Raw genomic sequence first — 25469 nt, 5'->3', positions numbered from 1 at the left:
ACTGGGAGATGTTTCGTATTGCGTCAGATAACAACATTGACGAATACGCTGATTCGGTGTGCGAGTTCATTAGAACGTGCGTTGAAGATGTCGTTCCCATAGCAACGATTAAAACATTCCCTAACCAGAAACCGTGGATTGATGGCAGCATTCGTGTGAAACTGAAAGCGCGAACTACTGCTTTTAATCAGGGCAAGGTGTCTGGTAACATGACCGAATACAAACAGTGCAGCTATTCCCTCCGCAAGGCTATCAAACAAGCTAAGCGCCAGTACAGAGACAAAGTAGAATCTCAATTCAACGGCTCAGACACAAGAGGCATGTGGCAGGGTCTACAGTCAATCACGGACTACAGGAAGAAACCCAGCCCAGTCACGGACCAGGATGTCTTGCTCCCAGGCAGACTAAATAACTTTTTTGCCCGCTTTGAGGACAATACAGTGCCACTGACACGGCCTGCAACGAAAACATGCGGTCTCTCCTTCACTGCAGCCGAGGTGAGTAAGACATTTAAACGTGTTAACCCTCGCAAGGCTGCAGGCCCAGATGGCATCCCCAGCCGCGCCCTCAGAGCATGCGCAGACCAGCTGGCCGGTGTGTTTACGGACATATTCAATCAATCCCTATACCAGTCTGCTGTTCCCACATGCTTCAAGAGGGCCACCATTGTTCCTGTTCCCAAGAAAGCTAAGGTAACTGAGCTAAATGACTACCGCCCCGTAGCACTCACATCCGTCATCATGAAGTGCTTTGAGAGACTAGTCAAGGACCATATCACCTCCACCCTACCTGACACCCTAGACCCACTCCAATTTGCTTACCGCCCAAATAGGTCCACAGACGATGCAATCTCAACCACACTGCACACTGCCCTAACCCATCTGGACAAGAGGAATACCTATGTGAGAATGCTGTTCATCGACTACAGCTCGGCATTCAACACCATAGTACCCTCCAAGCTCGTCATCAAGCTCGAGACCCTGGGTCTCGACCCCGCCCTGTGCAACTGGGTACTGGACTTCCTGACGGGCCGCCCCCAGGTGGTGAGGGTAGGCAACAACATCTCCTCCCCGCTGATCCTCAACACTGGGGCCCCACAAGGTTGCGTTCTGAGCCCTCTCCTGTACTCCCTGTTCACCCACGACTGCGTGGCCACGCACGCCTCCAACTCAATCATCAAGTTTGCGGACGACACAACAGTGGTAGGCTTGATTACCAACAACGATGAGACGGCCTACAGGGAGGAGGTGAGGGCCCTCGGAGTGTGGTGTCAGGAAAACAACCTCACACTCAACGTCAACAAAACTAAGGAGATGATTGTGGACTTCAGGAAACAGCAGAGGGAACACCCCCCTATCCACATCGATGGAACAGTAGTGGAGAGGGTAGCAAGTTTTAAGTTCCTCGGCATACACATCACAGACAAACTGAATTGGTCCACTCACACAGACAGCATCGTGAAGAAGGCGCAGCAGCGCCTCTTCAACCTCAGGAGGCTGAAGAAATTTGGCTTGTCACCAAAAGCACTCACAAACTTCTACAGATGCACAATCGAGAGCATCCTGGCGGGCTGTATCACCGCCTGGTATGGCAACTGCACCGCCCTCAACCGTAAGGCTCTCCAGAGGGTAGTGAGGTCTGCACAACGCATCACCGGGGGCAAACTACCTGCCCTCCAGGACACCTACACCACCCGATGTCACAGGAAGGCCATAAAGATCATCAAGGACATCAACCACCCGAGCCACTGCCTGTTCACCCCGCTATCATCCAGAAGGCGAGGTCAGTACAGGTGCATCAAAGCTGGGACCGAGAGACTGAAAAACAGCTTCTATCTCAAGGCCATCAGACTGTTAAACAGCCACCACTAACACTGAGTGGCTGCTGCCAACACACTGACACTGACTCAACTCCAGCCACTTTAATAATGGGAATTGATGGGAAATGATGTAAATATATCACTAGCCACTTTAAACAATGCTACCTTATATAAATGTTACTTACCCTACATTATTCATCTCATATGCATACGTATATACTGTACTCTATATCATCGACGGTATCCTTATGTAATACATGTATCACTAGCCACTTTATACTATACTATGCCACTTTGTTTACATACTCATCTCATTTGTACATACTGTACCCGATACCATCTACTGTATCTTACCTATGCTGCTCTGTACCATCACTCATTCATATATCCTTATGTACATATTCTTTATCCCCTTACACTGTGTACAAGACAGTAGTTTTGGAATTGTTAGTTAGATTACTTGTTATTACTGCATTGTCGGAACTAGAAGCACAAGCATTTCGCTACACTCGCATTAACATCTGCTAACCATGTGTATGTGACAAATAAAATTTGATTTTGATTTGATTTGATTTGATTTGATTTGGAAGATATCCTTGAAGCGTCCGTCGTAGTACTTAAGGATGGTGTTCTTAGTGCTCATGTATAGAGGCCACCTCTTATTGATGGCATACTGGAAACAGCTGTGGGCAAACCCTGTGATGGACTGGACATGACAGAAAACAGTATTAGATCAATGTGATGGACTGGACATGACAGACAGAACACTATTAGAACCCTGTGATAGACTGGACAGGACAGACAGAACACTATTAGAACCATGTGATGGACTGGACAGGACAGATAGAACACTATTAGAACCATGTGATGGACTGGACAGGACAGACAGAACACTATTAGAACCCTGTGATGGACTGGATAGGACAAACAGGCTGTACATTATCATACTGAAACATGAGGTGATGGACAGGACAGGACAAACAGGCTGTACATTATCATGCTGAAACATGAGGTGATGGACAGGACAGGACAAACAGGCTGTACATTACCATGCTGAAACATGAGGTGATGGACAGGACAGGACAAACAGGCTGTACATTATCATGCTGAAACATGAGGTGATGGACAGGACAGGACAAACAGGCTGTACATTGTCATACTGAAACATGAGGTGATGGACAGGACAGGACAAACAGGCGCTACATTATCATGCTGAAACATGAGGTGATGGACTGGACATGACAAACAGGCTGTACATTATCATGCTGAAACATGAGGTGATGGACAGGACAGGACAAACAGGCTGTACATTGTCATACTGAAACATGAGGTGATGGACAGGACAGGACAAACAGGCTCTACATTATCATACTGAAACATGAGGTGATGGACTGGACAGGACAAACAGGCTGTACATTATCATACTGAAACATAAGGTGATCGTGGCGGATGAATAACAAGACAATGGACCTCAGGATCTCGTATCGGTATCTCTGTGCATTCAAATTTCCATCGATAAAATGCAATTGTGTTCATTGTCCATAGCTTATGCCTGCCAATACCATAACCCCACCGCCACCATGGGGCATTCTGTTCACAACATTGACATCAGCAAACCGCTGGCCCACAAAACACTACCAGTTGCCTGGTACAGTTCAAACCGGGAATCATCCCTGAAGAGCAAACTTCTCCAGCGTGCCAGTGGCCATCGAAGATGAGCATTTGCCCACTGAAGTCGGTTATGATGCCGAACTGCAGTTAGGTCAAAACCCTGGTGAGGACGACGAGCACAAGATAAGCTTCCCTGAGACGTTTCTTACAGTTTGTGCAGAAATTCTTCAGTGGTGCAAACCCACAGTTTCATCAGCTGTCCGTCTGGCTGGTCTCAGATGATCCAGCTGGTGATGAAGCCGGATGTGAAGGTCCTGGGCTGCCGTGATTACACGTGGTCTGCGGTTATGAGGCCATTTGGATGTACTACCAAATTCTCTAAACCGATGTTGGAGGAGGCTTATGGTAGAGAAATTAACATTACATTCCCTGGCAACATTCCTGAAGTCAGCATGCCAATTGCACACTCTGTGGCATTGTGTTGTGTGACAAAAGTGCACATTTTAAAGTGGCCTTTTATTGTCTCCAGCACAAGGTGCACCTGTGTAATGATTATGCCGTTTAATCAGCTTCTTTACTTTCCACACCTGTCAGGTAGATGGATTATCTTGGCAAAGGAGAAGTGCTCACTAACAGGGATGTAAACACATTTGTCCACCAAATTTGAGAGAAATAAGCTTTTTGTGCATAGAGAACATTTCTGAGATCTTTTATTTCAGCTCATAAAACATGGGACCAACACTTTACATGTTGCGTTTATATTTTTGCTCAGTTTATGTTCTTTAATGTCAAAGGCAAATTTCACTCCTTGGATGGAAAATAAAGTGTGTAACTTAAAAAAAAAAAAAGAACCTGCCCCAGCCTGCTCACCTCATCAGTATTGTACATGCCCAACCCACAGCCTCCTGAGACGAAGTCAAAGACCTCCCACTCACTCCCCTTGCTGCCATCAGCTGGGGTGAACACCATCTTAAACTTCCCTGGCTTGGTGATCACAAAGTCAGTGGCTCTGTACTGTGGAACAACACAACAACAAACATCAACAACAGAACATTCCTCACATGCTCTGTGATTGAATACAAATCTAATCTAAAACACGTATTGTATGTTACTTATCTACCTGGTCACCAAAGGCGTGTCTGCCGATCGTTATTGGCTGCGTCCAACCAGGGACCAGACGGGGAATGTTCTTGCAGATGATCGGCTCTCGGAAGACGGTTCCGCCCAGAATGTTCCTGATGCTTCCGTTGGGACTCTTCCACATCTTCTTCAGCTTGAACTCTGTTAGGGTTAGAGATGGAGGCCTGAGTTAACCTATTAGACCTAACCATAACTCTAACCCTGACCTTACTACATCTAGCCCAGGTAACTATATATCTAACCCAACTACACCTAGCCCAGGTAACTAACTATCTATCTAACCCAACTACACCTAGCCCAGGTTACTAACTAACTAACTAACTATCTATCTAACCCTGACCTTACTACATCTAGCCCAGGTAACTAACTATCTATCTAACCCTGACCTTACTACATCTAGCCCAGGTAACTAACTATCTATCTAACCCTGACCTTACTACATCTAGCCCAGGTAACTAACTATCTATCTAACCCTGACCTTACTACATCTAGCCCAGGTAACTAACTATCTATCTAACCCTGACCTTACTACATCTAGCCCAGGTAACTATCTACCTAACCCTGACCTTACTACATCTAGCCCAGGTAACTAACTATCTATCTAACCCTGACCTTACTACACCTAGCCCAGCTAACTATCTACCTAACCCTGACCTTACTACATCTAGCCCAGGTAACTAACTAACTATCTATCTAACCCTGACTCTTCCACATCTTCAACTCTGAGGAGTAAGGGTCATGGATGAAGGCCTGACAGGAGTTATGCTGTTAACTGTCAAACTGCAGTGCTGATCTACCTCCTGACACTGAAACCATGGTCAAACAAATATTTATAGAAACACTTTAATAAGTGTTATCCCCTGGGATTCAAATATCCATCTTGTGGATGTATGATGTATTTCTAACCAGAGAATGTATGTCTGTGATTAAAGTAGATACCATCGACTCTGGCTTCATCCGGGGTGATGGTGGCACACTTGACAGCCACGTTGTACTTCATGGTGGCGATGGCTGAGTCAATGGTGACCTGGTCGTCTGTCTGGTCGCGGCACGGCAGACCAAGGTCATAATACTTCAGCTCCACGTCCACGTTTGACAAGACCAGCTGGAACAATATAACACATTTAATGAGGATGGAGGAGAGGAGAGGAGTGGGTATATGTGTTTGGTTGGGGTGCCTGCAAAGTAAATTGAAATATAGTTGCCAAAATTATATAATTACTCCGGTCTATACAGAAATAAATAAAATCACTAAAAATAACACTACATGACCAAAAGTAATATGGAGTTGGTCCCCCCTTTGCAGCTATAACAGCCTCCACTCTTATGGGAAGGCTTTAATATGGAGTTGGTCCCCCCTTTGCAGCTATAACAGCCTCCACTCTTCTGGGAAGGCTTTCCACTAGATGTTGGAACAATGCTGCAAGGACTTGCTTCCATTCAGCCACAAGAGCATTAGTGAGGTCGGGCACTGATGTCGGGCAGTTAGTTCTGGCTCGCAGTTGGCGTTCCAATTCATCCTAAAGGTTTTCGATTGGGTTGAGGTCAGGGCTCTGTGCAGGCCAGTCAAGGGGCCTCCCGAGTGGCGCAGCTACAGATCTGAGGCCTGGGTTCAGACCTGGGTTCATTCCCGGGCTGTGCCACAACCGGCCGTGGATGGGAGTCCCATAGGACGGCACACAATTAGCCTAGCATCATACAGGTTAGGGGAGGGTTTGGACAGGGGGCTTTACTTGGCTAATCACGCTATAATGACTCCTTGTGGCGGGCTAGGAGCCTGCAGGCTCACCTCAGTCACCAGTTGAATGGAACGCATGACTCCACCTTCACCTCTGACACAAGATTGAAAAGGGGGGTAAAAATAAAAATGTATCTTCCCTGGAACTAAGTGGCATAGCCCGAACCATGAAAAACAGCCCCAGACCATTATTCCTCCTCCACCAAACTTTACAGTTGACACGTTGCATTCGGGCAGGCAGCGTTCTCCTGACATCCGCCAAATCCAGATTCGTCCGTCGGACTACCAGATGGTGAAGCGTGATTCATCACTCCAGAAAAAGCATTTCCACTGCTAAAGAATCCAATGGCAGCGCGCTTTACACCACTCCAGCCGACGCTTGGCATTGCGCATGGTGATCTTAGGCTTGTGTGCAGCTGCTCATGAAGCTCCCGATTAACAGTTACTGTGCTTGACGTTGCTTCCAGAGGCAGTTTGGAACTCGGTAGTGAGTGTTGCAACAGAGGACAGACAGCACTCGGCGATCCCATTCTGTGAGCTTGCGTGGCCTACCACTTAACGGCTGAGGTGTTGTTGCTCCCAGATGTTTCCACTTCACAATAACAGCCCTTACAGTTGACCGGGGCAGCTCTAACAGGGCAGAAATTTGACAAACTGACTTGTTGGAAAGGTTGCATCCTATGATGGTACTATGTTGAAAGTCACTGAGCTCTTCAGTAAGGCCATTCTACAGCCAATGTTTGTCTATGGAGATTGCATGACTGTGTACTCGATTTTATAAACCTGTCAGCAACAGATGTGGCTGAAATAGCCGATTCCACTCATTTGAAGAGGTGTCCACATACTTTTGTATATATAGTGTACTTCACCAGAGAGCATGATGTAGCCACAGAGGATCATCAGCTTCTTTTAAAGCTCAGAGCATGACATGACATGACATGACAGAGCATGACATGACATGACATGACATGACATGCTCAGAGCATGACATTTGTCTCTTTCACACCGAGGCCTGGTGATTATTTGAGGGGAGAGTGGTGGAACAATTTTTCAAATACTGCGAGGAACTATTATCATTCATAATGGATAAAAATAAACAGACTTCATTGACTTTGTGAGGTAAATAAAAAATGGCTGAGAACCTCAGCATGTTCGTGGTGGTGAGTAAAGACAATCAAAAAGCAGACATCCAGTTAGCCTATGCATGCTAATGCTCGTGCTCTCTCAACAGAGCAGAGAAACCAGACACATGCTCATTGTTCACATGGAGTGCTCCTAGCAAAAAAACAAGGAAAAAATTGACCACACTCTTAAACTATGGTATGAAATAAACCAAAACTTGTTTCTCACAAGTGTAGCAGGTTATGAACTCTGCAAACATCATTTCCACTCCGACTTCACAGTCAACATCACAGTAAATGACTGTAGGCCTAATTAATTCATGCATTAACAGAAATGTATGTAACCAAATTACGGGGATTAAGGGTAAATTTACTACTGGTGACATATGTAATGGGGAATTGATCAAAATAAACAATCAACGGGCAAACAATTAACACAATAAAACAATGAATGCGCAAGAATTAGGGGGAGACAGCTCAACGCATTCTGGAGATATGAACACATTCTGGAGATATGAACACATTCTGGAGATATGAACACATTCTGGAGATATGAACACATTCTGGAGATATGAACACATTCTGGAGATATGAACACATTCTGGAGAGAGAAGCACCAATATCTTCGCTTACAACCCTCCTCTTCTTCTCATCTCAACATTTCAAATGATACTGAAGGCATATCATCTTCATTCATATTTTAGATGCATTGCTTTTCACAGACAGCTGCATCTCAATAATCAGCGAGGCCTATTGCCATGCACACTGCCCATGTCACAGGCTTGGTATATAGACCTACAGGCTTGGTATATAGACCTACAGGCTTGGTATATAGACCTACAGGCTTGGTATATAGACCTACAGGCTTGGTATATAGACCTACAGGCTTGGTATATAGACCTACAGGCTTGGTATATAGACCAACAGGCTTGGTATATAGACCAACAGGCTTGGTATATAGACCTACAGGCTTGGTATATAGACCCTACAGGCTTGGTATATAGACCTACAGGCTTGGTATATAGACCTACAGGCTTGGTATATAGACCTACAGGCTTGGTATATAGACCTACAGGCTTGGTATATAGACCTACAGGCTTGGTATATGGGCCTACAGGCTTGGTATATAGACCCTACAGGCTTGGTATATAGACCTACAGGCTTGGTATATAGACCTACAGGCTTGGTATATAGACCCTACAGGCTTGGTATATAGACCTACAGGCTTGGTATATAGACCTACAGGCTTGGTATATAGACCTACAGGCTTGGTATATAGACCTACAGGCTTGGTATATAGACCTACAGGCTTGGTATATAGACCCTACAGGCTTGGTATATAGACCTACAGGCTTGGTATATGGGCCTACAGGCTTGGTATATAGACCCTACAGGCTTGGTATATAGACCTACAGGCTTGGTATATAGACCTACAGGCTTGGTATATAGACCCTACAGGCTTGGTATATAGACCTACAGGCTTGGTATATAGACCTACAGGCTTGGTATATAGACCTACAGGCTTGGTATATAGACCTACAGGCTTGGTATATAGACCTACAGGCTTGGTATATAGACCTACAGGCTTGGTATATGGACCTACAGGCTTGGTATATAGACCCTACAGGCTTGGTATATAGACCTACAGGCTTGGTATATAGACCCTACAGGCTTGGTATATAGACCTACAGGCTTGGTATATAGACCTACAGGCTTGGTATATAGACCCTACAGGCTTGGTATATAGACCTACAGGCTTGGTATATAGACCTACAGGCTTGGTATATAGACCCTACAGGCTTGGTATATAGACCTACAGGCTTGGTATATAGACCTACAGGCTTGGTATATAGACCTACAGGCTTGGTATATAGACCTACAGGCTTGGTATATAGACCTACAGGCTTGGTATATGGGCCTACAGGCTTGGTATATAGACCCTACAGGCTTGGTATATAGACCTACAGGCTTGGTATATAGACCTACAGGCTTGGTATATAGACCCTACAGGCTTGGTATATAGACCTACAGGCTTGGTATATAGACCTACAGGCTTGGTATATAGACCTACAGGCTTGGTATATAGACCTACAGGCTTGGTATATAGACCTACAGGCTTGGTATATAGACCTACAGGCTTGGTATATAGACCTACAGGCTTGGTATATGGACCTACAGGCTTGGTATATAGACCCTACAGGCTTGGTATATAGACCTACAGGCTTGGTATATAGACCCTACAGGCTTGGTATATATACCTACAGGCTTGGTATATAGACCTACAGGCTTGGTATATAGACCCTACAGGCTTGGTATATAGACCTACAGGCTTGGTATATAGACCTACAGGCTTGGTATATAGACCCTACAGGCTTGGTATATAGACCTACAGGCTTGGTATATAGACCTACAGGCTTGGTATATAGACCCTGCAGGCTTGGTATATAGACCCTACAGGCTTGGTATATAGACCTACAGGCTTGGTATATAGACCTACAGGCTTGGTATATAGACCCTACAGGCTTGGTATATAGACCTACAGGCTTGGTATATAGACCCTACAGGCTTGGTATATAGACCTACAGGCTTGGTATATAGACCCTACAGGCTTGGTATATAGACCTACAGGCTTGGTATATAGACCCTACAGGCTTGGTATATAGACCCTACAGGCTTGGTATATAGACCTACAGGCTTGGTATATAGACCTACAGGCTTGGTATATAGACCCTACAGGCTTGGTATATAGACCTACAGGCTTGGTATATAGACCCTACAGGCTTGGTATATAGACCTACAGGCTTGGTATATAGACCTACAGGCTTGGTATATAGACCTACAGGCTTGGTATATAGACCCTACAGGCTTGGTATATAGACCTACAGGCTTGGTATATAGACCTACAGGCTTGGTATATAGACCTACAGGCTTGGTATATAGACCTACAGGCTTGGTATATAGACCTACAGGCTTGGTATATAGACCTACAGGCTTGGTATATGGGCCTACAGGCTTGGTATATAGACCCTACAGGCTTGGTATATAGACCTACAGGCTTGGTATATAGACCTACAGGCTTGGTATATAGACCCTACAGGCTTGGTATATAGACCTACAGGCTTGGTATATAGACCTACAGGCTTGGTATATAGACCTACAGGCTTGGTATATAGACCTACAGGCTTGGTATATAGACCTACAGGCTTGGTATATAGACCTACAGGCTTGGTATATGGACCTACAGGCTTGGTATATAGACCCTACAGGCTTGGTATATAGACCTACAGGCTTGGTAGATAGACCCTACAGGCTTGGTATATAGACCTACAGGCTTGGTATATAGACCTACAGGCTTGGTATATAGACCCTACAGGCTTGGTATATAGACCTACAGGCTTGGTATATAGACCTACAGGCTTGGTATATAGACCCTACAGGCTTGGTATATAGACCTACAGGCTTGGTATATAGACCTACAGGCTTGGTATATAGACCTACAGGCTTGGTATATAGACCTACAGGCTTGGTATATAGACCTACAGGCTTGGTATATGGACCTACAGGCTTGGTATATAGACCCTACAGGCTTGGTATATAGACCTACAGGCTTGGTATATAGACCCTACAGGCTTGGTATATAGACCTACAGGCTTGGTATATAGACCTACAGGCTTGGTATATAGACCTACAGGCTTGGTATATAGACCTACAGGCTTGGTATATAGACCTACAGGCTTGGTATATAGACCCTACAGGCTTGGTATATAGACCTACAGGCTTGGTATATAGACCTACAGGCTTGGTATATAGACCCTGCAGGCTTGGTATATAGACCCTACAGGCTTGGTATATAGACCTACAGGCTTGGTATATAGACCTACAGGCTTGGTATATAGACCCTACAGGCTTGGTATATAGACCTACAGGCTTGGTATATAGACCCTACAGGCTTGGTATATAGACCTACAGGCTTGGTATATAGACCCTACAGGCTTGGTATATAGACCTACAGGCTTGGTATATAGACCCTACAGGCTTGGTATATAGACCCTACAGGCTTGGTATATAGACCTACAGGCTTGGTATATAGACCTACAGGCTTGGTATATAGACCCTACAGGCTTGGTATATAGACCTACAGGCTTGGTATATAGACCCTACAGGCTTGGTATATAGACCTACAGGCTTGGTATATAGACCCTACAGGCTTGGTATATAGACCTACAGGCTTGGTATATAGACCCTACAGGCTTGGTATATAGACCTACAGGCTTGGTATATAGACCTACAGGCTTGGTATATAGACCTACAGGCTTGGTATATAGACCTACAGGCTTGTGATTTGAAACAATCCACAGTATCCAATATATCGAGTGGAACGTCATAAAATACCTCAACATTTCCTTTTGCACAAAAACAGCTGTCTGTCCAGAGCTCACTGGTGGGAAACTCTGAGGGCTCTGAAAAGGCTAGTTGATACATTGTTGCAAGTTTGCAAGCAACATCTTTGGCCAGAGCTTCATATATACAGTCGTTGGGCAAGACCCAGTTGATTGATTTGATAGGCTACCATGTTACACTTCACTAGTGATAGCTCAAGTCAAGACAGATAGAAAGGGAGGGGGGCAGACAGGCGGTGTAGAGAGATGAATGCAATTGAAAGAACCTGCATTTTCATCAGGATATTTTGTTGGATTTATGTATTTTTACTTAGTTGACAATGGAAGTTATAGGCTTACTAGTACATTGGCCACCTCTCATTTCTTTAGCCGCCAATGGCTCACGGTGAATCAATGTGTCCATAATATTTATTATGACAGAGGCTGTTGGTCTCGCATGGGTGGAATTTCCATTTTTAGATTTTTATCATTTTAATCCTGATTTGTATTATTAACCACATGAGAAATGAATACGTTATAATTGAAATTAAATTGTTTCACGAATATGTGCATATGAAAATCATAACTGGCAAACAGATCGGTAGAAATGGTAGGATAAATTGTAGCTTCCCCAAACTTGAAATTCACGCATCCTAGGAATAGACTGTTGTTAAGAGAGCGCACGTTTCTTTGTATTTTATGTTACAAATTTGCTACATTTACACTATCTGACCAAAAGTATGTGGACACGCCTTCAAATTAGTGGATTCAGCTATTTCAGCCACACCTGTTGCTAAAAGTCACTGAACACTTCAGTACGGGCCATTCTACTACCAATGAGTGTCTATGGAGATTGCATGCCTGTGTGCTCGATTTTATACACCTGTCAGCAAGTGTACATTTACCAAATTCGTAACATATTGTACGAATTATGATTCGTAACATCCTGTATGATTTGAATTCCATCTAGGTGGCTAATATTCACTAACTGGCTAACGTTAGCTGGGTTTAGGGGTTAAGGTTACATTTAGGAGTTAGGTTAAAAGTAGTTCAAAAATAGCTACAATTTTTTTTTCTAATTAGCTAAAATGCTAAAGTTGTCCATGATGAGATTCGAACTCGCAACCTTTGGGTTGCTAGGAGTTCGCGTTATATGAGTTACAGTTCAAATAAGGAAATGGATTTAACATGACTGGGAGTACAGATATGTATCTGTTGGTCACAGATAGCTTTTTAATAAAAGTAGAGGTGTGGATCAGAAAACCAGTCAGTATCTGGTGTGACCACCATTTGCCTCATGCAGAAAGACACATCCCCTTGCATAGAGTTCATCCGGCTGGTGATTGTGGCCTGTGGAATGTTGTGCCACTCCTCTTCAATGGTTGTGTGAAGTTGCTGGATATTGGCAGGAACTGGAACACGCTGTCATACACGTCACTCCATTCACAACGTTGATATCTGCAAACCACTTGCCCACACGACGCCATACCGTCTGCCATCTGCCCGGTACAGTTGAAAAAGTTGATTAAGTTAATTCATTTGTGAAGAGCACACTTCTCCAGCGTGCCAGTGTCATCAAAGGTGAGCATTTGCCCACTGAAGTTGGTTACAACGCCAAACTGCAGTCAGGTTAAGACCCTGGTGAGGACAACGAGCACACAGATGAGCTTCCCTGAGACGTTTCTGACAGTTCGTGCAGAAATTATTCAGTTGTGTGAACCCAGAGTTTAATCAGCTGTTCGGGTGGTTAGTCTCAGACGATCCAGCAGGTAAAGAAGCCGGAAGTGGAGGTCTTGGACTGGCGTGGTTACACGTGGTCTGCGTTGTTTTTAGGCCGGTTAACTGTATTGCCAAATTGTCTAAAACAACGTTGGAGGCAGCTTATGGTAGAGAAATGGCCATTCAATTCTCTGACAACAGCTCTGGTGGACATTCCTGCAGGCAGCATGCCAATTGCACGCTACCTCAAAACTTGAGACATCTGTGGCATTGTGTTGTGTGAAAGAACTGCACATTTTAGAATGGCTTTTTATTGTCTCCAGCACAAGGTGCACCTGTGTAATGATCATGCTGTTTAATCAGCTTCTTGATATGCCACAGCTGTCATGTGGATGGATTATCTTGGCAAAGGTGAAATGCTCACTAACAGCAATGTAAGCAAATTTGTGCACAACATTTGAGAGAAATAAGCATTTTGTGAGTATGGAACATTTCTGGGATCTTTTATTTCAGGTCATAAAACATGGGAATGAAGTGGATACTTTCTGTCCATAATTAATCCATCGTTTCCTCAGACATTACAAGACCTGGTCAGGACAGTGGTCTATAGTGTACAGTACTGTTAGAGTGGTCAGGACAGTGGTCCATGGTGTACAGTACTGTTAGTGTGGTCAGGACAGTGGTCGGTCCATGGTGTACAGTACTGTTAGAGTGGTCAGGACAGTGGTCTATAGTGTATAGTACTGTTAGAGTGGTCAGGACAGTGGTCTATAGTGTACAGTACTGTTAGAGTGGTCAGGACAGTGGTCCATGGTGTACAGTACTGTTAGAGTGGTCAGGACAGTGGTCCCTGGTGTACAGTACTGTTAGAGTGGTCAGGACAGTGGTCTATAGTGCATAGTACTGTTAGAGTGGTCAGGACAGTGGTCTATAGTGTACAGTACTGTTAGAGTGGTCAGGACAGTGGTCTATAGTGTACAGTACTGTTAGTGTGGTCAGGACAGTGGTCCATGGTGTACAGTACTGTTAGAGTGGTCAGAACAGTGGTCCATGGTGTACAGTACTGTTAGAGTGGTCAGGACAGTGGTCTATAGTGTACAGTACTGTTAGAGTGGTCAGGACAGTGGTCCATGGTGTATAGTACTGTTAGAGTGGTCAGGACAGTGGTCCATGGTGTACAGTACTGTTAGAGTGGTCAGGACAGTGGTCCATGGTGTACAGTACTGTTAGAGTGGTCAGGACAGTGGTCCATAGTGTACAGTACTGTTAGAGTGGTCAGGACAGTGGTCCATGGTATACAGTACTGTTAGAGTGGTCAGAACAGTGGTCCATGGTGTATAGTACTGTTAGAGTGGTCAGGACAGTGGTCTATGGTGTACAGTACTGTTAGAGTGGTCAGGACAGTGGTCTATGGTGTACAGTACTGTTAGAGTGGTCAGGACAGTGGTCCATGGTGTACAGTACAGTTAGTGTGGTCAGGACAGTGGTCCATGGTTTACAGTACTGTTAGAGTGGTCAGGACAGTGGTCTATAGTGTATAGTACTGTTAGAGTGGTCAGGACAGTGGTCTATAGTGTACAGTACTGTTAGAGTGGTCAGGACAGTGGTCTATAGTGTACAGTACTGTTAGTGTGGTCAGGACAGTGGTCCATGGTGTACAGTACTGTTAGAGTGGTCAGAACAGTGGTCCATGGTGTACAGTACTGTTAGAGTGGTCAGGACAGTGGTCCATGGTTTACAGTACTGTTAGAGTGGTCAGGACAGTGGTCTATAGTGTACAGTACTGTTAGAGTGGTCAGGACAGTGGTCCATGGTGTACAGTACTGTTAGAGTGGTCAGGACAGTGGTCCATGGTGTACAGTACTGTTAGAGTGGTCAGGACAGTGGTCTATAGTGTACAGTACTGTTAGAGTGGTCAGGACAGTGGTCCATGGTGTACAGTACTGTTAGAGTGGTCAGGACAGTGGTCCATGGTGTACAGTACTGTTAGAGTGGTCAGGACAGTGGTCCATGGTGTACAGTACTGTTAGAGTGGTCAGGACAGTGGTCTATAGTGTACAGTACTGTTAGAGTGGTCAGGACAGTGGTCCATGGTGTACAGTACTGTTAGTGGTCAGGACAGTGACTTATCAATGGCTCCTGGACTCATAGGAAGTCCACTGTGTGCAGCTCACCCTGCACTATCAGCTCCACTATAAATAACATGAGGAAGTCTACTTCTGATAAGCTTCCCAGTAAAGCATTAAAATCAATCAAACCCAGAAAGGTGCTAAAAAATAGCCCATATTAACATAAACAGCCTGAGAAACAAGGTTCATGAAGTCAATAACTTACTTGTAACAGATGACATTCATATTCTGACTATCTCTGAAACACACTTAGATAATACCTTTGATGATACAGTGGTAGCAATACATGGTTATAAGATCTACAGAAAATGCCAATGGGGGCGGTGTTGCGGTCTATATTCATTCCTGTAAAACTTAGAGAGGATCTCATCTTAAATACTGTTGAAGTAATATGGCTACAGGTTCATCTGCCTCACCTAAAGCCCATTCTGGTGGGAAGATGCTATAGACCACCAAGTGGTCACCACTAACAGTGTGTGAAATGCTTGATGTTTTTTATTTGATTTATTTAACCTTTATTTAACCAGGTAGGCCAGTTGAGAACAAGTTCTCATTTACAACTGTGACCTGGCCAAGATAAAGCATAGCAAAGCAGTGTGACACAGACAACAACACAGAGTTACACATGGAATAAACAATAAACAAGCCAATAACACAATAAACAAGTCAATGACACAGTAGAAAAAAGAAAGTCTATATAGAGTGTGTGCAAAAGACATGAAGAGGTAGGCAATAAATAGGTGATAGGAGCGAATAATTACAATTTAGCAGATTAACACTGGAGTGATAAATGAGCAGATGATGATGTGCAAGTAGAGATACTGGTGTGCAAAAGAGCAGAAAGTAAATATAAACAATATGGGGATGAGGTAGGTAGATTGGGTGGGCTATTTACAGATGGACTATGTACAGCTGCAGCGATCGGTTAGCTGATGTTTAAAGTTGGTGAGGGAAATAAAAGTCGTCAGCGATTTTTGCATGTATGTGATATCAACATAGAAGTATATTTTCTTTGGTGATTTAAATATTGACTGGCTATCATCAAGCTGCCCACTCAAGAAAAAGCTTCAAACTGTAAACTGTGTAACGCTGACACTACACATCCAAGTATATGTGATCAAATTATGAAAGACAACCATTGTACTTTTAAATTCTGTAAAGTGAGTGTGGAAGAGGTGAAAAATTGTCCATCAACAATTACAAGCCACCGGGGTCTGACAACCTGAATGAAAAATTACTGAAGATAATAGTGGATGATATTGCCACTCCTATTTGCCATTTTTTCAATATAAGCCTACTAGAAAGTGTGTGCCCTCAGGCCTGGAGGAAAGCTAAAGTCATTCCGCTACCTAAGAATATTAAAGCCCCCTTTACTGGCTCAAATAGCCGACCAATCAACCTGTCACCAACCCTTAGTAAACTTTTGGAAAAAATTGTGTTTGACCAGACACAATGCTATTTCACAATAAACAAATTGACAACAGACTTTCAGCACGCTTATAGGGAAGGACCTTCAACAAGCACAGCACTTACACAAATTACTGATGATTGGCTGAGAGAAATGTATAATGAATAAATTGTGGGGGCTGTTTTGTTAGACTTTTGACATTATCGATCATAGTCTGCTGCTGGAAAAATGGATGTGTTATGGCTTTACACCCCCTGCTATATTGCGGATAAAGAGTTACTTGTCTAACAGAGGGTGTTCTTTAACCTTGCCAAACAAAATCCAGGTAGAATCGGGAATTCCCCAGGGCAGCTGTTTAGGCCCCTTTCATTTTAAATCTTTAGTAATGACATGCCACTGGCTTTAAGTAAATGTATGTCTATGCATGTGGCTGACTCAACACTATACACATCAGCTACTACAGCGACTGAAATGACTGGAACACGTTTTATTTTATATTATTTAACTACGCAAATCAGAACACATTCTTATTTTACAATGACGGATTACCCCGGCCAAACCATCCACTGACCCGGACGACGCTGGGCCAATTGTGCGCCGCCCTATGACACTCCCAATCACGGCCGGGTTGAGATACAGCCCGGGATCGAACCAGGGTCTGTAGTGATGCCTCTAGTACTGAGATGCAGTACCTTACACCGCTGCGCCACTCGGGAGCCCCAACACTTAAAGAGCTGCAGTTAGTTTCAGAATGGGTGGCAGGAAGGGCCTCCCGGGTGGCGCAGTTGTTAAGGGCGCTGTACTGCAGCGCCAGCTGTGCCATCAGAGTCCCTGGGTTCGCGCCCAGGCTCTGTCGTAACCGGCCGCGACCGGGAGGTCCGTGGGGCGACGCCTAACGTCGCCCGGGTTAGGGAGGGCTTGGTCGGTAGGGGTGTCTTTGTCTCATCGCGCACCAGCGACTCCTGTGGCGGGCTGGGCGCAGTGTGCGCTAACCAAGGTGGCCAGGTGCACGGTGTTTCCTCCGGCGCATTGGTGCGGCTGGCTTCCGGGTTGGATGCGTGCTGTGTTAAGAAGCAGTGCGGCTTGGTTGGGTTGTGTATCGGAGGACGCATGACTTTCAACCTTCGTCTCTCCTGAGCCCGTACGGGAGTTGTAGCGATGAGACAAGATACAGTGCCTTGCGAAAGTATTCGGCCCCCTTGAACTTTGCGAACTTTTGCCACATTTCAGGCTTCAAACATAAAGATATAAAACTGTATTTTTTTGTGAAGAATCAACAACAAGTGGGACACAATCATGAAGTGGAACGACATTTATTGGATATTTCAAACTTTTTTAACAAATCAAAAATGGAAAAATTGGGCGTGCAAAATTATTCAGCCCCTTTACTTTCAGTGCAGCAAACTCTCTCCAGAAGTTCAGTGAGGATCTCTGAATGATCCAATGTTGACCTAAATGACTAATGATGATAAATACAATCCACCTGTGTGTAATCAAGTCTCCGTATAAATGCACCTGCACTATGATAGTCTCAGAGGTCCGTTAAAAGCGCAGAGAGCATCATGAAGAACAAGGAACACACCAGGCAGGTCCGAGATATTGTTGTGAAGAAGTTTAAAGCCAGATTTGGATACAAAAAGATTTCCCAAGCTTTAAACATCCCAAGGAGCACTGTGCAAGCGATAATATTGAAATGGAAGGAGTATCAGACCACTGCAAATCTACCAAGACCTGGCCGTCCCTCTAAACTTTCAGCTTATACAAGGAGAAGACTGATCAAAGATGCAGCCAAGAGGCCCATGATCACTCATGGATGAACTGCAGAGATCTACAGCTGAGGTGGTGTCCATAGGACAACAATCAGTCGTATATTGCACAAATCTGGCCTTTATGGAAGAGTGGCAAGAAGAAAGCCATTTCTTAAAGATATCCATAAAAAGTGTTGTTTAAAGTTTGCCACAAGCCACCTGGGAGACACACCAAAGATGTGGAAGAAGGTGCTCTGGTCAGATGAAACCAAAATTGAACTTTTTGGCAACAATGCAAAATGTTATGTTTGGCGTAAAAGCAACACAGCTCGTCACACTGAACACACCATCCCCACTGTCAAACATGGTGGTGGCAGCATCATGGTTTGGGCCTGCTTTTCTTCAGCAGGGACAGGGAAGATGGTTAAAATTGATGGGAAGATGGATGGAGCCAAATACAGGACCATTCTGGAAGAAAACCTGATGGAGTCTGCAAAAGACCTGAGACTGGGACGGAGATTTGTCTTCCAACAAGACAATGATCCAAAACATAAAGCAAAATCTACAATGGAATGGTTCAAAAATAAATATATCCAGGTGTTAGAATGGCCAAGTCAAAGTCCAGACCTGAATCCAATCGAGAATCTGTGGAAAGAACTGAAAACTGCTGTTCACAAATGCTCTCCATCCAACCTCACTGAGCTCGAGCTGTTTTGCAAGGAGGAATGGGAAAAAGTTCAGTCTCTCGATGTGCAAAACTGATAGAGACATACCCCAAGCGACTTACAGCTGTAATCACAGCAAAGGTGGCGCTACAAAGTATTAACTTAAGGGGGCTGAATAATTTTGCACGCCCAATTTTTCAGTTTCTGATTTGTTAAAAAAGTTTCAAATATACAATAAATGTCGTTCCACTTCATGATTGGGTCCCACTTGTTGTTGATTCTTCACAAAAAAATACAGTTTTATATCTTTATGTTTGAAGCCTGAAATGTGGCAAAAGGTCGCAAAGTTCAAGGGGGCCGAATACTTTCGCAAGGCACTGTAGTAGCTACTACAACAATTGGATACCACGAAATTGGGGAGAAAAAGGGGTAAAATTCAAAAAGAAAAAAAAAGAATGGGTGGCAGGGAATAAGTTTGTCCTAAATATTTCCAAAACTAAAAGCATTGTATTTTGGACCAACATTTCACTAAACCTCAACTAAATCTTGTAATGAATAATGTGGAAATTGAGCAAGTTGAGGTAACGAAACTGCTTGGAGTAACCCTGGATTGTAAACTGTCATGGTCAAAACATATTGATACAACAGTAGCTAGGATGGGGAGAAGTCTGTCCATAATAAAGCGCTGCTCTGCCTTCTTAACAACACTAACAACAAGGTAGGTCCTACAGGCCCTAGTTTTGTCACACCTGGACTACTTTTCAGTAGTGTGATCAGGTGCCACAAAGAGGGACTTTACAGTTGGTTCAAAACAGGGCAGCATGGCTGGCCCTTAAAAGTACACGGGGAGCTAACATGAATGATATGCATGTCAATCTCTCATGGCTCAAAGTGGAGGAGAGATTGACTTCATCACTACTTGTTTTTGTAAGAAGTGTTGACATGCTGAATGCACCGAGCTGTCTGTTTAAACTATTAGCACACAGCTCGGACATTCATGCATGCCCCACAAGACATGCCACCAGAGGTCTCTTCACATGTTCAGAACAGACTATGGGAGGCGCACAGTACAACATAGAGCCATGACTACATGGAACTCTATTCCACATCAGGTAACTGATCCAAGCAGTAGAATCAGATTTTTTTTTAAAGGTAAAAATAGACCTTATGGAGAAGCAGGTACTGTGAAGAGAAACAAACACAAAGATACAGACATGCATACAAGCGCTAGCACACAAACTCTACACACAGGTAAATTGTAATATTTTTGTTTGGCGGTATTATACATTTTGTATTGTAGATATGTAGTGTTAGAGTTAGGGGTTAGAGGTCCATGGTGTACAGTAGAGTTAGGGGTTAGAGGTTCATGGTGTACAGTAGAGTTAGAGGTCCATGGTGTACAGTAGAGTTAGGGCTTAGAGGTCCATGGTGTACAGTAGAGTTAGGAGTTAGAGGTCCATGGTGTACAGTAGAGTTAGGGCTTAGAGGTCCATGGTGTACAGTAGAGTTAGGGGTTAGAGGCCCATGGTGTAGAATTAGGGTTAGAGGTCCATGGTGTACAGTAGAGTTAGGGGTTTGAGGTCCATGGTATACAGTAGAGTTAGGGGTTAGAGGTCCATGGTGTACAGTATAGTTAGGGGTTAGAGGTCCATGGTGTACAGTAGAGTTAGGGGTTTTGAGGTCCATGGTGTACAGTATAGTTAGGGGTTAGAGGTCCATGGTGTACAGTAGAGTTAGGGGTTAAAGGTCCATGGTGTACAGTATAGTTAGGGGTTAAAGGTCCATGGTGTACAGTAGAGTTAGGGGTTAGAGGCCCATGGTGTAGAGTTAGGGGTTAGAGGTCCATGGTATACAGTAGAGTTAGGGGTTAGAGGTCCATGGTGTACAGTAGAGTTAGGGGTTAGAGGTCCATGGTGTACAGTAGAGTTAGGGGTTAGAGGCCCATGGTGTAGAGTTAGGGGTTAGAGGTCCATGGTATACAGTAGAGTTAGGGGTTAGAGGTCCATGGTGTACAGTAGAGTTAGGGGTTAGAGGTCCATGGTGTACAGTAGAGTTAGGGGTTAGAGGTCCATGGTGTACAGTAGAGTTAGGGGTTAGAGGTCCATGGTGTACAGTAGAGTTAGGGGTTAGAGGTCCATGGTGTACTACAGTACCTTCTCCTTGATGAACTCCCAGATGATCCTTGTCATCTCATCTCCATCCATCTCCACCACCGGCTGGTTCACCTTGATACGCTTAACTACATCTAAAACCATTAAACATTAAACCATTTTTACAGTAACATTTGAAACCATTAAACACATTATTACAGTGACATCTGAAACCATTCAACTTTAAACATATTACAGTAACGGTTGAAAACATTAAACACATTACAGTAACATCTGAAACCATTAAACCATTAAACACATGATTACAGTGACATCTGAAACCATTAAACACATGATTACAGTGACATCTGAAACCATTAAACACATGATTACTGTGACATCTGAAACCATTAAACCATTAAACACATGATTACTGTGACATCTGAAACCATTAAACACATGATTACTGTGACATCTGAAACCATTAAACCATTAAACACATGATTACTGTGACATCTGAAACCATTAAACACATGATTACAGTGACATCTGAAACCATTAAACCATTAAACACATGATTACAGTAACATCTGAAACCATTAAACACATGATTACAGTGACATCTGAAACTATTAAACACATGATTACAGTGACATCTGAAACCATTAAACACATGATTACTGTGACATCTGAAACTATTAAACACATGATTACAGTGACATCTGAAACCATTAAACACATGATTACTGTGACATCTGAAACCATTAAACACATGATTACTGTGACATCTGAAACCATTAAACACATGATTACAGTGACATCTGAAACTATTAAACCATTAAACACATGATTACAGTAACATCTGAAACCATTAAACCATTAAACACATGATTACAGTAACATCTGAAACTATTAAACACATGATTACAGTGACATCTGAAACTATTAAACACATGATTACAGTAACATCTGAAACCATTAAACATGAAACACATGATTACAGTCAAATCTGATACCATTAAACATGTAACACATGATTACAGTAAAATCTGAAACCAATAAACATGTTATTACAGTGACTCAACATGGTCCACCTTGATATGTTTAGCTGCATCTGGAAACACCAGGTGAAACCATTGAACAAACACATTTTTACAGTAACATGTTATTACAGTAACACATCTAAACCCATTAAACACATTTTTACAGTAACATTTTATTACAGTAACACATCTGAAACCATTAAACATGTAACACATCATTACAGTAACATCTGAAACCATTAAACATATTACAGTAACATGTGAAACCAACAAACACATTACAGTAATATCTGAAACCATTCAAACATTACACATTATTACAGTAACATCTGAAACCATTTAACACATTTTTACAGTAACACATCAAAAACCATTAAACACATTATTACAGTAACATGTTATTACAGTAACATCTGAAACCATAAACATGTAACACATCATTACCGTAACATCTGAAACCATTAAACATGTAACACATCATTACAGTAACATCTGAAACCATCAAACATGTAACACATCATTACAGTAACATCTGAACCATAAACATGTAACACATCATTACAGTAACATCTGAAACCATTAAACATGTAACACATCATTACCGTAACATCTGAAACCATTAAACATGTAACACATCATTACAGTAACATCTGAAACCATAAACACATTACAGTAACATCTGAAACCATTAAACAATAAACACATGATTACAGTAACACATTATTACAGTAACACATTTTTACAGTAACATGTTATTACAGTAATATCTGAAACCATTAAACACATCATTACAGTAACATGTTATTACAGTAACACACTGTCTGGTCCACCTTGATGTGTTTAGCTGCATCTGGAAACACCAGGTCATATTAAACATTAAAAACATACATTATTACTACAGTATAGTAACACATGACACCATGTCAGATTCAGAACAGCCAGACAACCCCCCCCCCCCCCCAGCCTTAAAATGTTAGCACTCATATACTGTCTGGACTTTGGCACCTGGCATAAAGTATGCCAGTACATTATACCGTTGTTGAATTGTAATTGTATGTATTGAGGTCGCCTACAATGTGTGATGTGACAATGTTACCTCTGTTTTTTTAACATTCTACACAGTTTGTCAACTTTTACAATATTCCAAATCCCCATAATTTCACAGTTCCCACCATATGTTCTGATGCCACGACATCGCATTGCTGTGACACAAACAATACGACGTAACAAATCAAAGGTCACTCCTGCACATCCACTACTTTGTACATAAAATACATTGGCAATGTATACTCTGAACAGATGAATCTATTCCATGCGAGGACGACTGTGCAGTGAAACCAGGCTACCTTAGCAGCTAGAGGAGTTTTGGTTCAGTTTAAAGACTCACAGTTTCTGTGTCGCAGACTCTGGCACACGGCGGCAGCAGGCGCAAGCATAGCAGGGTTTTCGGTAAACGTCGCTCCATACCTCGAGACGGAGGACAGAACCCTAAGGTATCCCGTCATGGTTCACCGGAGAGACGGTTATGACCACGAGGACAGGCCTTATATGAATGAATACCCGACAGCCGGTAAATAAATTAGGCTATGTATATTTTATGGGCGTCCGTCCGGTTATATTCAACACACTTAAGCGTCACCAATCAAGTTTCCATCCAACCATTTCATGCAGATGAATGACCTGACCTATGAAAAAAGTAATGACAGGGCTGATGTAAACATGAAATGCCGGTATTTATTTTTTTAAATGCTGACAGATATATTGTTCATTCGACATGGTGGGATCTTTTTGTGTCTGTAAAATGTATTATGCGAGAAATGGAGGTGGATACGCAAATATTGATTTAATAAACTTGGAGTCACACAATGATACGTTGTGTGGTCCTACCACTAGGACTCTGGAAAGCATGCAATTTATAAGGCTACAGATAAAATAAATGATGAACTTCACCGGGTGGTGAATGTGGAAGGTGATGAGCTTGATGCACCTTTCCAATAAATATCGAGGGTTTTATTCTGGTGACATGATGAGCGATGCTTGGCTGCCGATTGACAAATACAAATAATATCGCTCTTCTCCATAATAAACTCATAATGTAGGTAGCCTACCCGCTCTATATCTGCGAGCTGTTAATTATCTACTAATAATATCGCTCTTCTCCATAATAAACTCATAATGTAGGTAGCCTACCCGCACTATATCTGTGAGCTGTTAACTACTAATAAACTCATAATGTAGGTAGCCTACCCGCACTATATCTGTGAGCTGTTAACTACTAATAAACTCATAATGTAGGTAGCCTACCCGCACTATATCTGTGAGCTGTTAACTACTAATAAACTCATAATGTAGGTAGCCTACCCACACTATATCTGTGAGCTGTTAACTACTAATAAACTCATAATGTAGGTAGCCTACCCGCACTATATCTGTGAGCTGTTAACTACTAATAAACTCATAATGTAGGTAGCCTACCCGCACTATATCTGTGAGCTGTTAACTACTAATAAACTCATAATGTAGGTAGCCTACCCGCACTATATCTGTGAGCTGGTAACTACTAATAAACTCATAATGTAGGTAGCCTACCCACTCTATATCTGTGAGCTGTTAACTAATAATACTATTGCTCTTCTCCATTATAAACTCATATTGTAGGTAGCCTACCCGCTCTATATCTGCAAACTGTTTACTACTAATAATCTCATGATGTACAGTGGGGCATAAAACGTATTTAGTCAGCCACCAATTGTGTAAGTTCTCCCACATAAAAAGATGAGAGAGGCCTGTAATTTTCATCATAGGTACACTTCAACTATGACAGACAAAATGAGAAAAGAAAATCCAGAAATCACATTG

General features: G+C 43.0%; 1 protein-coding gene across 1 annotated transcript in view; it reads right to left on the bottom strand.

Annotated features, from left to right (window-relative positions):
- The window catches only part of LOC110498619 (isocitrate dehydrogenase [NADP], mitochondrial-like), a 44965-nt gene extending 20479 nt beyond the window's left edge, over positions 1 to 24486 (bottom strand). Inside the window, exons 1-6 of the mRNA XM_036981706.1 lie at positions 23998 to 24486; positions 21631 to 21722; positions 5510 to 5675; positions 4551 to 4711; positions 4301 to 4444; positions 2402 to 2525 (exon numbers count right to left, since the gene is read on the bottom strand). Coding sequence (XP_036837601.1) covers positions 2402 to 2525; positions 4301 to 4444; positions 4551 to 4711; positions 5510 to 5675; positions 21631 to 21722; positions 23998 to 24115 — 805 coding nt within the window. The 5' untranslated portion in view covers positions 24116 to 24486. The remainder of the gene's footprint in view (positions 1 to 2401; positions 2526 to 4300; positions 4445 to 4550; positions 4712 to 5509; positions 5676 to 21630; positions 21723 to 23997) is intronic.
- Positions 24487 to 25469: the final 983 nt, after the last annotated feature.

The sequence above is a fragment of the Oncorhynchus mykiss genome, chromosome 6, assembly GCF_013265735.2.
Source record: "Oncorhynchus mykiss isolate Arlee chromosome 6, USDA_OmykA_1.1, whole genome shotgun sequence".
Taxonomy (NCBI): Eukaryota; Metazoa; Chordata; class Actinopteri; order Salmoniformes; family Salmonidae; genus Oncorhynchus; species Oncorhynchus mykiss.
This window is presented reverse-complemented; position numbering and strand designations above follow the sequence as displayed.